Below are 14318 nucleotides of genomic sequence, written 5' to 3'. Positions count from 1 at the left end.
CTCACGGAGGAGTGGTGTGTTCTCTTAACTTGCTGTTTCATTTTTTTTCCTCATTGTTCTTAACTATAAAGGAAAAGATTTATCGTATATCTCAAAGATTAACGTCTTCTTCCTATAAAACAATGTTATCGGCTCGATGAGGCTTTTCTCCGTTCTACCTCCAATTTCTCGCGTACCAGCTTTCTGAAGTCCGCACTAAGCATTGTGATTCCCGGACTTCTAGCCGCTGGCTGCACTGACATGTATTCCGAGAAGCAATTCCAAATTCTGTAAACAATCTTCCAGCGGCGAAGCGACCTTCGGACGCCAGCAAGAGGTTGTCAGGCCCAGCTTTCTCCCGCAGTGCGTAACGGAACAGGCTTCCGGCTCGCTCTGATCGCGTCACTCCTGCACCCACCAAGTAACGCCCTCTCGCGTCCGCATGCGTGTTGGCCTATCGATCCGGTTGTCCCAGAAGCCCCCGCACTTCCGCTGTACGGCTGGGTCTTTGCGAAGATGGACGCGCCCGTGGGCTATTACGAAGGGTGCCGCCATCGCAGCTGCCGGACCCGCTGAGGCGGCTCTCCGGGTAGCGGCCATGTCGGTCTCCAGCGGCGACCAGATTCTGACAAAGCCACAGACTGCAGACCGTAGGAGAAGTGCGGGAACGACCAAAGAGACCAGGCGACCACCAGAGATGGCTGTGTCCGAGCCGGAGGCCAGCGCCGCGGTGAGGGCTGTGATGAGAGAGGGTGGTTTGGCGGTCAAGATGGTCTAATTGCGGGGCAGTAATTGGAGGTTTATGGTAGTCTCTGACGATAGGTGATTTGCGAATTGGTGGAATCGATGCTAGAGAGTCTCTTGGGAGGTCGGTTTCTGAGTTATCAGTGGGGTTAGTGATTTGGTTTTAGGATATCAATGTTTCGAGGGATCTGCAGAGACGACGATAAGGAGGCATCTGTGGCAGTCACTGAAAGTCAGGGTTTGGGAAGGGGATCAGAAATGGGGGCTTTGTGGTGTGTCAGAGATAGGGAAGGACTGTGAGGGCTGGCGGTTTGGGGTGTCTGTGGGAGCCAGCGATTATGGGTGGCTGCGGTGATTAGGATTATCAAAGAGGGTCAGCGTTGGGATATGAGAAATTCAGTGATTGGGAGCATCTGGGAACATCAGAGATTGGGGCTTGGGAGTCAGTGACAGTGATGTTTGTAGAAGTTTGATTAGCAGTATCTTTGAAAGGCAGTGGGTAATGGAGGAATCTGGGGATCAGTGAATCGGGGAATATGACTGTTAGTTTGGGAAGTGAATGTTGAGGCGTCTCTGGGGATGGTAGATGATTTGTATGTCATCTGGGGAGAAAAGGTAATTGGGGATGTGTGCAGGTCAATGATTAGGTGGTCTCTAGCAGTAATAACTGTGCTTTGAGTAATAAGGTGATTAGTAGGAAGTAATGATTGAAGATCCTCTGATTCTGTGACTAGAAACCTAAGGGGGTCAGGAGTTTGAGGGGATCGCTGGGTTTAATGATTGAGGGTTCGTTTTCTTTATACTCTAAGTTCTGGATGTGCAGATCATGCAGGTTTGTTACATAGTTAGACACGTGCCATGGAGGTTTGCTGCATCCATCACTCTGTCATCTATATTAGGTGTTTCTCCTAATGCTATCCCTCCCCTAACCCCCACCCCCCAACAGGCCCTGGTGTGTGATGTTCCCCTCCCTGTGTCCATGTGTTCTCATTGTTAAACTCTCACTTATGAGTGAGAACATGCGGTGTTTGGTTTTCTGTTCTTGTGTTAGTTTGCTGAGAATGATGGCTTCCAGCTTCATCCATGTCCCTGCAAAGGACATGAACTCATCCTTTTTTATTTATGGCTGCAAAGTATTCCATGGTATATATTTTCTTTATCAGTCTATCATTGATGGGCATTTGGGTTGGTTCCAAGTCTTTGCTATTGTGAACAGTGCCGAAATAAACATACATGTGCATGTGTCTTTATAGCAGAATAATTTATAATCCTTTGGATATATACCCAGTAATGGGATTACTGGGTCAAATGTTATTTCTACTTCTAGATCCTTGAGGAATTGCCACACTATCTTCCACAATGCTTGAACTAATTTACATTCACACCAGCAGTGAAAAGTGTTCTTATTTCTTCACATCCTCTCCAGCGTCTGTTGTCTCCTGATTTTTTAATGATTGCCCTTCTAACTGGTGCAAGATGGTATATCATTGTGGTTTTGATTTGCATTTCTCTAATGACCACTGATAGGTGAGCGGTTTTTCATATGTTTGTTGGCTGCATAAAAGTCTCCTTTTAAGAAGTGTCTGTTCATATCCTTTGCCAACTTTTTGATGGGTTTGTTTTTTTCTTGTAAATTTGTTTAAGTTCTTTGTAGATTCTGGATATTAGCCCTTTGTCAGATGGGTAGATTGCAAAAATTTTCTCCCATTCTGAAGGTGGGAGTTAACATTCTGTTAACATTCTGTTAACTCTAATGATAGTTTCTTTTGTTGTGCAGAAGCTCTTTAGTTTAATTAGATCCCATTTCTCTATTTTGGCTTTTGTTGCCATTGCTTTTGGTGTTTTAGTCATGAAGTCCTTGCCCATGCCTATGTCCTGAATGGTCTTGCCTAGGTTTTCTTTTAGGGTTTTATGGTGTTAGGTCTTATGTTTAAATCTTTAATCCATCTGGAGTTAATTTTTGTATAAGGTGTAAGGAAGGGATCGAGTTTTCACTTTCTGCTTGTGGCTAGCCAGTTTTCCCAACACCATTTATTAAATAGGGCATCCTTTCCCCATTACTTGTTTTTGTCAGGTTTCTTGAAGACCAGATTGTTGTAGATGTGTGGTGTTATTTCTGAGGGCTCTGTTCTGTTCCATTGGTCTACATCTCTGTTTTTTTTTTACTAGTACCATGCTGTTTTGATTACTGTAGCCTTGTAGTATAGTTTGAAGACAGGTAGCCTGATGCCTCCATCTTTCCCCCCACCCGCCTTAGGATTGTCTTGGCTGTGCAGATTCTTTTTTGGTTCCATATGAAATGTAAGGTGTTTTTTTCCAATTTTGTGGAAAAAGTCAATGGTAGCTTGATGAGTATATCATTGAATCTATAAATTACTTTGGGCAGTATGACCATTTTCATGATATTGATTCTTCCTAACCATGACCATGGAATGTATTCCCATTTGTTTGTGTCCTCTTTTATTTCCTTGAGCAGTGGTTTGTAGTTCTCCTTGAAGACGTCCTTCACATCCCTTATTAGTTGTTTTTCTAGGTATTTTATTCTCTTTGTATCGATTATGAATGGGCATTCACTCGTGATTTGGCTGTTTATCTGTTATTGGTGTGTAGGAATGCTTATGATTTTTGCACATTGATTTTGTATCCTGAGACGTTGCTGAAGTTGCTTATCAGCTTAAGGAGATTTTGGGCTGAGACAATGGGGGCTTCTAAATATAAAATCATGTCATTTGCAAATAGAGACAATTTAACTTCCTCTTTTCCTAATTGAATACCCTTTATTTATTTTCCTTGCCTAATTGCCCTGGCCAGTACCTTCCAATACTATGTTGAATAGGAGTAGTGAGAGAGGGCATCCTTGTCTTGTGCCAGTTTTCAAAGGGAATGCTTCTAGTTTTGCCCATTCAGTGTGATATTGGCTGTGGGTTTGTCATAAATGGCTCTTATTATTTTGAGATATGTTCCATCAGTACCTAGTTTATTGAGAATTTTTAGCATAAAGGGCTGTTGAATTTTGTCAAAGGCCTTCTCTGCCTCTATTGAGACAATCATGTGGTTTTTATCTTTGGTTCTGTTTCTGCAATGGATCACATTTATCAATGTTCATATATCAAACCAGCCTTGTATCCCAGGGATGAAGCCGACTTGGTTGTGATGGATAAGATTTTTGATGTGCTGTTGGATTTGGTTTGCTAGTATTTTATTGAGGGTTTTTGCATTGTTGTTCATCAGGGATATAGGCCTGACATTTTCTTTTTTAGTTGTGTCTCTGCTAGATTTGGTATCAGGATGATGTTGGCCTAATAAAATTAGTTAGGGAGGATTTCCTCTTTTTCTATTGTTTGGAATAGTTTCAGAAGGAATGGTACCAGTTTCTCTTTGTACCTCTGGTAGAATTTGGCTGTGAACCCATCTGGTCCTGGAGTTTTTTGGTTGGTAGACTATTAATTACTGCCTCAATTTCAGACCTTGTTATTGGTCTATTCAGGGATTCTACTTCTTCCTGGTTTAGTCTTGGGAGGGTCTAAGTGTCCTGGAATTTATTCATGTCTTCTAGATTTTCTAGTTTATTTGCATAGAGGTGTTTATAGTATTCTCTGATGGTAGTTTGTATTTCTGTGGGATCGGTGGTGCTATCCCCCTTATCATTTTTTAATTGCATCTATTGATTCTTTTTTCTTCTTGATTAGTCTGGCTAGTGGTCTATCTATTTTGTTGGTCTTTTCAAAAAGCCGACTCCTAGATTCATTGATTTTTTCGTGTCTCTATCTCCTTTAGTTCTGCTCTCATCTTCGTTATTTCTTGTCTTCTGCTAGCTTTTGAGTTTGTTTGTTCTTACTCCTCCAGTTCATTCATTTAATTGTGACATTAGGGTGTTGATTTTAGATCTTTCCTCCTTTCTCTTGTGGAGATTTAGTGCTATAAATTTATTTAGTGCTATAAATTTCCCTCTACACACTGCTTAAAATGTGTCCTAGAGATTCTGGTATGTTGTCTTCATTCCATTGGTTTCAAAGAACATCTTGATTTCTGCTTTCATTTCATTATTTATCTAGCAGTCATTCAGGAGCAGGTTGTTCAGTTTCCATGTAGTTGTGTGGTTTGGAGTGAGTTTCTTAATCCTGAGTTCTAATTTGATTGACTATTTGTCATGATTTCTGTTCTTTTGCGTTTGCTAAGGAGTGTTTTACTTCCAATTATGCAGTCAGTTTTAGAATAAGTGCAATGTGGTGCTGAGAAAATGTATATTCTGTTGATTTGAGGTGGAAAGTTCTGTAGATGTCTATTAGGTCCACTTGGTCCAGATCTGAGTTAAAATCCTGGATATCCTTGTTAATTTTCTGTCTCATTGATCTGTCTAAAATTGACAGTGGGATGTTAAAGTCTCCCACTATTATTGTGTGGACATCTAAGTCTCTTTGTAGGTCTCTAAGAATTTGCCTTATGAATCAGGCTGTCCCTGTATTGGGTGTATATATATTTAGGATAGTTAGCTCTTCTTGTTGCATTGATCTCTTTACCATTATGTTCTACCCATCTTTGTCTCTTTTGATTCTTGTTGGTTTAAAGTCTGTTTTATCAGAGACTAGGATTGTAACCCCTGCTTTTTTTTGCTTTCCATTTGCTTGGTAAATATCCTTCCATGCCTTTATTTTGAGCATATGTGTGTCTTTGCACATGAGATGGGTCTCATGAGTACAGCACACTGATGGGTCTTGAGTTTTTAACCAGTTTGCCAGTCTGTGTCTTTTAATTGGAGCATTTAGTCCCCATTTACACTTAAGGTTAATATTGTTATGTGTGAATTTGATCCTGCCATTATGATGCTAGTTGTTTTGCCCATTAATTGATGCAATTTCTTCATAGTGTTGATGGTCTCAACAATTTAGTATGTTTTGCAGTGGCTGGTACCAGTTGTTCCTTTCCATGTTTAGTGCTTCCTTCAGGAGCTCTTGTAAGGAAGGTCTGTTGGTGACAAAAATCTCTCAGCAGTTGCTTGTCTGTAAAGGATTTTATTTCTCCTTAACGCTTATGAAGCTCAGTTTGGCTGGATATGAAATTCTAGGTTGAAAACTCTTTTCTTTAAGAATGTTGAAAATTGGCCCCCCATGGTGGTGCATGCCTGTAGTCCCAACTACTCGGGAGGCTGAGGCAGGAGACTTGCTTGAATCCAGGAGGTGGAGGTTGCAATGAACCGAGATTGTGCCACTCTACTCCAGCCTGGCGCATGGCAACAAAGCAAGACTCTGTCTCAAAAAAAAAAAGAAAGAAAGAAAGAAAGAAAGAAAATTGGCCCTCACTCTCTTCTGGCTTACAGGGTTTCTGCCAAGGGATCCACTTTGAGTCCCATGGGCTTCCCTCTGTGGGTAACCTGACCTTTCTCTCTGGCTACTCTTAGCATTTTTTTTCTTCATTTCAACCCTGGTGAATCTGATGTTTATATGTCTTGAGGTTGCTCTTCTTGAGGAGTTTGTGGTTTTCTCTATATTTCCTGAATTTGAATGTTGGCCTGTCTTGCTAGGTTGGGGAAGTTCTCCTGGATAATATCCTGAAGAGTGTTTTTCAACTTGGTTTCATTGTCCCTGTCACTTTCAGGTACACCAATCAAATGTAGATTTGGTCTTTTCATGTAATCCCATATTTCTTGGAGGCTTTGTTCATTTATTTTCATTCTTTTTTCTCTAATCTTGTCTTGTCACTTTGTTTCATTGAGTTGATCTACAGTCTCTGATATCCTTTCTTCCACTTGATTGATTCAGTTATTGAAACTTGTGTATGCTTCACGAAGTTCTCATGCTGTGTTTTTCAGCTCCATCAGGTCGTTTATGTTCTTCTCTAAACTGGTTATTATAGTTAGCATTTCATCTAACCTTTTTTTTTTTTTTTTTTTTTTTTTTTTTTTCAAGATTCTTAGCTTTCTTGTATTGGGTTAGAACATCTTCCTTTGGCTTGGAAAAATTTGTTATTATCCACCTTCTGGAGCCTGCTTCTGTCAATTGTCAAACTCATTCCCGTCCAGTTTTGTTCTCTTGATGGTGAGGAGTTGTGATCCCTTGGAGGAGAAGAGGCATTCTGGTTTTTGGAATTTTCAGCCTTTTTGCACTGGTTTCTTCCCATCTTTGTGGATTTATCTACCTTTGGTCTTTGAAATCGATGACCTTTGGATGGGGTCTCTGAGTGGATGCCCTTTCTGTTGATGCTGAAACCCTTTATTTCTGTTTGTTGGTTTTCCTTCTAACAGGCCCATCTGCTGCAAGTCTGCTGGAGTTCACTGGAGGTCCACTGCAGACCCTGCTTGCCTGGGAATCACCAACAGGGACTGCAGAACAGCAAAGATGGCTGCCTGTTCCTTTCTCTGGTAGCTTTGCCCCAGAAGGGTACCCACCAGATGCCAGCCAGAGGTCTCCTATATGAGGCATCTGTTGGCCCCTACTAGGAGGTGTCTCCCAGTCAGGCTATATGGAGGTGAGGGAACCACTTGAGGAGGCAGTCTGTCCCTTTTCATAGCACAAATGCTGTGCTGGGAGACACTGCTCTCTTCAGAGCTGCCAGGAAGGGACATTTAAGTCTGCTGAAGCTGTACCCACAACTGCCCCTTTTCCCAGGTGCTCTGTCCCACGAAGGTGGGGGCTTTATTTATAAGTCCCTGACAGGCTACTGTCTTTTTTCAGAGATGCTCTGCCCAGGAAGGAAGGAGTCTAGTGACACAGTCAGCCTGCAGAGGCCTTGCTGAACTGCCATGGGCTACCCTCCCCACCCTCTGTTTGAACTTCCCAGTGACTTTGTTTACACTGTGATGTTAAAACTGCCTACTGGAGCCTCAGCAATGGTAGATGCCCCTCCCTGCACCGAGGTCAAACATTCCAGGTAGAGCTCAGACTGGTGTGCTGGCTGCCAGGATTTCAAGCCAGTGAACCTTAGCTTGCTGGTGTTCGTGGGACTGGGACCCACCAAGCCAGATCACTTGGCTCCCTGGCTTCAGCCCCCTTTCTAGGGGAGTGAAGGGTTCTGTCTCACTGGTATTTCAGGCACCACAGGGTATGAAAGAAAAAAACTGCTGTGGTTAGCTCAGTGTCTTCCTAGATGGCTGCCCAGTTTTGTGCTGGAAACCCAGGACCCTGGTGTTGCAGGCACTGGAAGAAATATCTTGGTCTGTGGGTTGTGAAGACAGTGGTAAAAGTGCAGTATCTGGGCCAGAGTGCAAGGGACAGTCCCTAATGGCTTCCCTTGGCTAGGAGAGGGAGTTCCACGGTCTCTTGCACTTCCCAGATGAGGCAACACCCCACCCTGCTTCCATTCACTCTCCTCGGGCTGTACCCACTGTCTAATCAGTCCCAGTGCAATGAACCAGGTACCTCAGTTGGAAATGCGGAAATCACCCACCTTCTGCATCAGTCTCTCTGGGAGCTGTGCACCAGAGCTGTTCCCATTCAGCCATCTTGCCAGCAATCCGATTGAGAGTTTTTTAGTGGTCAGAGATTGGAGGTCTGTGAAGGTTAATGATTGTCCTGTGGATAGTGATAGTTGGGAACTTGTAGAGTTCCATAATTGGGAGAAGTTTCTGAAGTGACTGGGGAGCATTTGGATGTCAGTGATTGAAAACTTATAGGAGCAGACAGACTGTAAGGTGAGCATCAATTTTATGCCGTGGAGTATTTTTGGTTTTGTTTGTTGTTGTTTTAAAGTCCCTGCTTTGTCCTCAGAACCAGGGAATGTTTTTTTTTTTTTGAGACGGAGTTTCACTCTTGTTACCCAGGCTGGAGTGCAATGGCACGATCTCGGCTCACCGCAACATCCGCCTCCTGGGTTCAGGCAATTCTCCTGCCTCAGCCTCCTGAGTAGCTGGGATTACAGGCACGTGCCACCATGCCCAGCTAATTTTTCGTATTTTTAGTAGAGACGGGGTTTCACCATGTTGACCAGGATGGTCTCGATCTCTCGACCTCGTGATCCACCCGCCTCGGCCTCCCAAAGTGCTGGGATTACAAGCTTGAGCCACCACACCCAGCCAGGGAATGTTTTAAATGCTGGAGAGACACCAGGAAACTGAGCCAGAATTTCTCCCTTAATGGCTTTACATTCTAGAAACATGAAAGATACAATAACAAATAAATAAATAAAATCATTCCAGACACTAATAAGTCCTATGAAGGAAGTAAAAGAGGATGATATGGCAAAGAGTGGTTGAGGGTGGGAGTGCATGACTTTAGCCAGGTTAGTCATGGAAAGCTTTCCTTAGGAAATGACAGTTGGGTTGAGGCATCAATCATCACAAGGAGGCGGTCATGCAGAGATCTGAAGAAAGAGTGTTCCAGGAAGAAAAAAGATCAGCTGCAAAGGACTTGAGGTAGGAGTGAACTTAGTGTGCTTAAAAAAGAGAAGGAGCTGGGCGCAGTGGCTCAAGCCTGTAATTCCAGCACTTTGGGAGGCCGAGGCGGGTGGATCACGAGGTCAAGAGATCGAGACCATCCTGGTCAACATGGTGAAACCCCGTCTCTACTAAAAGTGCAAAAAATTAGCTGGGCATGGTGGCACGTGCCTGTAATCCCAGCTACTCAGGAGGCTGAGGCAGGAGAATTGCCTGAGCCCAGGAGGTGGAGGTTGCGGTGAGCCGAGATCACGCCATTGCACTCCAGCCTGGGTAACAAGGGCGAAACTCCGTGTCAAAAAAAAAAAAAAGAGAGAAGGAATATTAGTGCTGTTGGAGCACAGTCAGAGGGAAAACAGAAAGATGTGAAGTCATAGTGGTAGGAAGGTATCAGATAATAAAGGATTTTACTGGCTAGTGTAAGGATTTGGGTTTTATTCTAGATACAGTGAGAAGCCACTGAGTTTAAGCAGGGGATTGATCTGATCTGATTGATACCTTGAAAAGATAACCATGGCTACCTCATGACTGCAGAGGGACAAGAGTAAGTAGATACAGGGAGGTCACTTAGCAACTTTTTGCAGTAGTCAAAGACAAAAGATTATGGTGATTTAGAATAGAGTTATAGCAGTAAACTGAAATCAAATTCAGAATACATCTGGAGATAAGTCACTAGGACTTACTATTATATTGATATGGAGTATGAGGGAAGAGAAGAATTGAGATTTACATCTAGACTTTTAGCCTGAGGAAGTGGATGGATGATGATTCCATTTTCTGATTGGAAAGGGTTATGGTGGAAAAGACCAGATTTGGTGGATGGAAATGGGATCTGGGGTGGATGTCAGTGGCTCTGTTTTGGCCGTGTCAAAATGCTCATTACACATCTACCTAGAGATATTGGGTAGCCATTATATATATGAATCTGGAACTTAGGAAAGGTGTAAGTTAGGGAACCATATTTGAAATGTATCACAACAAAGATGATGTTTAAAGCCTTAAGATTGGCTCGGGTCACCTAGGAAGAGAAGACAGATAGGGAAGAGAGGAGGGCCAGGGAGAGAGGCCTGGGTCACTCTGGCATTTAAAAGCCTAATAGAGGACAAAAATAACAAGGAGAACGATGGGTGCCCATTGAAGTAAGAGGAAAACTGTGCAAGTGGGTGTCAAAGTAGCATAGAGAAGAAAGCCTTTCAAGACAATAGGAGTAATCAATTGTCATATACTCTTGTGAGTCCCAAAGCATGACTAGAGATCACTTGATTTTGTCAATATGTAGCTCAATGGTTATTTTGATTGATTAGAGCTCCTTTAGTGGACTTAAGAGGATAATTTCCTGTTAGAGTGACTTGAAGGAATGTGAGGTAATGAAGTAGAAACAGCAAGTATGGGCAACAGTTACAAGGACTTTTTCTGGTAAAGGAAGAAGAGAATTAGACATTGTATAGGATATGAAATCAAGAGAAGGTGTTCTTCAGATGAATGATATTAAGGCAACTCTGTATGTCAATGGGAATTATCCAGGTAAAAGGGAGAAAAAGATGTAAGGAAAGAGAAAGAGGTACTTGCAGGAGTGAAGTCTTTGAGAAGGCAATTGGGGATGGGATTGAGAGTATAAATGGAGAAACGGGCCTTAGTTGAGAGAAGGAAGAAAGACTTTCCATTTTAACAGAAGAGAAGATGTATTATATATGAATTTGGAAACAGGTTGGTGGAATTGGTGGTAACAAGGCAAGGTAATTCTTGTCCATTTGCATTTATTTTCTCTTGAAAGCGTAAGGCAAATTCATCAGCTGAGAGTGGGAAAGGAGTAGATGTTGGAGATTTCAGAGTTAAAAAGGAGAAGGTTCAAAATAACCATCTAAGAAAAGGTAAGGTGTGTTTTCTAGGGTTAGGTAGTAGGACTGCTGACAGTATTAGATGCCCATTTGGCATATGGGTTATAAATTTGAAGTCAGTCCACTCAGCAAAGTTTGATTTTTCTCTTGCAATGTTCAGTTGCAAGGTTGCAGGCAGATATTAAGAAGAGAGTTGCGTTAACCAAGGTTGAGGCTTTGATAGTTGAGTACAGTGGAAGAGAAGAGGAGCAAGGAAGTTAAAGCTTTATAGTTTTCAATTGAATGTGTATAGTGCTAGAACAAGGAACCTAAACAAGAAAGAAAGGCTAGGTAAAGGTGGAAGATGGTGAAAAAGTGGTTAGGTTCAGAGGGCTCAATGAGTTTGGAGAATTACTGGAGTGAAAGTACTAGAGAAAGTGACAGAGAGTGGAAAGTCTTAGAGATTTTTGGAGGTAGTATAGTGGTGGCAAGGTGTAAGTGCAGATGAGTGATGAATAGGTGGCCAAATCTGAGTGAAAGAAAAGACTATTGGTCTCATGAAAGAGAGAGGCAAGGGTGTTGAATGGCTCTTCCACATTGATACAGAGATACTGCAGAATGACGGCTGAATTTAGCTGGTGCTAAAGTTTTCAGTGAATGGGGTGGGATGACTGCCAAACAGAGTTAACACAGAGGTAAAAAACTGCTATCAGACAGTCCTGCTTGCAAGGTTTGCTTTTTGCTGACATGTGAGAAATTAGATTTCAGGAAGGAGCCCACCATTCCCAGAACTGGTTAAGAGTAGTTCCCAGTGCTTAAGAATATAAACAATGTGGTTTATGCTGAACACCTGCTTTCTTCTGGGAATCTGGAATTTTTGTACATGCAGGTAGAGAGTGTCTACATGACCAGCCCCCAGTGAAACCCTTGGGCAGTACTGGTCTCTAATGAGCTTCCTTAGTAGACAACGTATCATATATGTTATTATAACTCATTTCCAGAGGAGTTAAGCATGTTCTATGTGACTTCACTTGAAGAGAACTCATGGATGCTGGTGCCTGATGTCCTCTGGACTTCATCCCGTGTTGATAAACTGACTTTGCTTTGTATACTTTTACTACAATAAATAATGGTTAGGAGTACAATTACATAATGAGACATAGGAGTCCTCCTAGCAAATCACTGGACCCAGAAGGGTTAGTAGATGAATATCTGGTGATACTGTAAATAAGCTATGAATTTTGAATGAAGAATGAGAAATGGTTAAAAGTCATCATTTACCTCATCTTTAGACCCTAAAGGTATGTGGGTCATGGTGGGGAGAGGGGGTGCAGGAAAGACAGCCTCCATTCCTCTGAAACTCCTGTAAGAAAGCAGGATCTTCAGGAGACAGGTAGATTTCAGGTACAGCATGGAAATGAAGGGAATCTGAAGAGTTTGAGGGAGGAGTGGAATTTTCTGGCAGTAATGAGAGTTTCTTTTTTTTTTTTCTTTCTTTCTTTCTTTCTTTATTTTGTTTGTTGGTTTTTTAAATTGCATTTTAGGTTTTGGGGTACATGTGAAGAACATGCAAGACTGTCATTTAGGTATACACAGGGCAGTGTGATTTGCTGCCTTTCTCCATGCTATCTCTCCCCAATTCCCCACCCACCACTGTCCCGTCCCTATTTCCCCCCAACAGACCCCAGTGTGTGATGCTCCCCTCCCTGTGTCCATGTGTTCTCATTGTTCAACACCTGCCTAAGAGTGAGAACATGTGGTGTTTGATTTTCTATTCTTGTGTCAGTTTGCTGAGGATGATGGTTTCCAGGTTCATCCATGTCCCTACAAAGGACATGAACTCATAGTTTTTGATGGTGGCATAATATTCCATGGTGTATATGTGCCACATTTTCCCTGTCCAGTCTATCATCGATGGGCCTTTGGGTTAGTTCCAGGTCTTTGCTATTGTAAATTGTGCTGCAATGAACATTCATGTGCATGTGTCCTTATAGTAGAACGATTTATAATCCTTGGGGTATATACCCAGTAATGGGATTGCTGGGTCAAATGGAATTTTTATTTCTAGGTCCTTGAGGAATCGCCACACTGTCTTCCACAATGGTTGAACTAATTTACACTCCCACCAACAGTGTAAAAGCGTTCCTGTTTCTCCACATCCTCTCCAGCATCTGTTGTCTCCAGATTTTTTAATGATCACCATTCTAACTGGCATGAGATGATATCTCAATGTGGTTTTGATCTGCGTTTCTCTAATGACCAGTGATGATGACCATTTTTTCATGTTTGTTGGCCTCATGTATGTCTTCTTTTGTAAAGTGTCTGTTCATATCCTTTGCCCACTTTTGAATGGCTTATTTGTTTTTTTCTTGTAAATCTGTTTTAGTTCTTTGTAAATTCTGGATATCAGCCCTTTGTCAGATGGGTAGACTGCAAAAACTTTTTCCAATTCTGTTGATTGCCAACTCACTCTAATGACTGTTTCTTTTGCCGTGCAGAAGCTGTGGAGTTTGATTATGTCCCATTTGTCTATTCTGGCTTTTGTTGCCAATGCTTTTGGTGTTTTAGTCATGAAGTTCTTGCCTATGCCTATGTCCTGAATGTTTTTGCCTAGATTTTCTTCTAGGGTTTTTATGGTGTTAGGTCTGATGTTTAAGTCTTTAATCCATCTGGAGTTAATTTTGGTGTAAGGTGTCAGGAAGGGGTTCAGTTTCTGCTTTCTGCACATGGCTAGCCAGTTTTCCCAACACCATTTATTAAACAGGGAATCCTTTTCCCATTGCTTGTTTTTGTCAAGTTTGTCAAAGATTGGATGGTTGTAGACATGTTGTATTGCCTCCAAGGCCTCTGTTCTGTTGCATTGGTCTATATCTCAGTTTTGGTACCAGTACCATGCTGTTTTGATTACTGTAGCCTTGTAATATAGTTTGAAGTCTGGTAGTGTGATGCCTCCTGCATTGTTCTTCTTAGAATTGACTTGGCTATGCAGGCTCTCTTTTGGTTCCATATGAAGTTTAAGGTGGTTTTTTACAGTTCCAGGAAGAAGGTCATTGGTAGTTTGATCGGGATACTGTTGATTCTGTAAATTACTTTGGGCAGTATGGCCATTTTCATGATATTGATTCTTCCTAACCATGAACATGGAATGTTTCTCCATCTGTTTGTGTCCTCTTTTATTTCATTGAGCAGTGGCTTGTAGTTCTCCTTGAAGAGGTCCTTTACGTTCCTTGTTAGTTGTATTCCTAGGTATTTTATTCTCTTTGTAGCAATTATGAATGGCAGTTTGTTCTTGATTTGGCTCTCTTTAAGTCTGTTATTGGTGTATAGGAATGCTTGTGATTTTTGCACATTGATTTTGTATCCTGGGTCTTTGCTGAAGTTGCTTATCAGTTTCAGGAGATTTTGGGCTG

General features: G+C 42.1%; 1 protein-coding gene across 1 annotated transcript in view; it reads left to right on the top strand.

Moving 5' to 3' along the window:
• Positions 1 to 457: 457 nt before the first annotated feature.
• ZFP37 (ZFP37 zinc finger protein) overlaps positions 458 to 14318 on the top strand; it is a 30466-nt gene continuing 16605 nt past the window's right edge. The window contains exon 1 of the mRNA XM_003925222.4: positions 458 to 709. Within this exon, the coding sequence (XP_003925271.3) occupies positions 578 to 709 (132 nt within the window). The 5' untranslated portion in view covers positions 458 to 577. The remainder of the gene's footprint in view (positions 710 to 14318) is intronic.

This window comes from Saimiri boliviensis, chromosome 2 (assembly GCF_048565385.1).
Source record: "Saimiri boliviensis isolate mSaiBol1 chromosome 2, mSaiBol1.pri, whole genome shotgun sequence".
NCBI classification, from domain to species: Eukaryota; Metazoa; Chordata; class Mammalia; order Primates; family Cebidae; genus Saimiri; species Saimiri boliviensis.
Note: the sequence above shows the minus strand (reverse complement) of the source record. Positions and strands in the feature narration are given on the sequence as shown.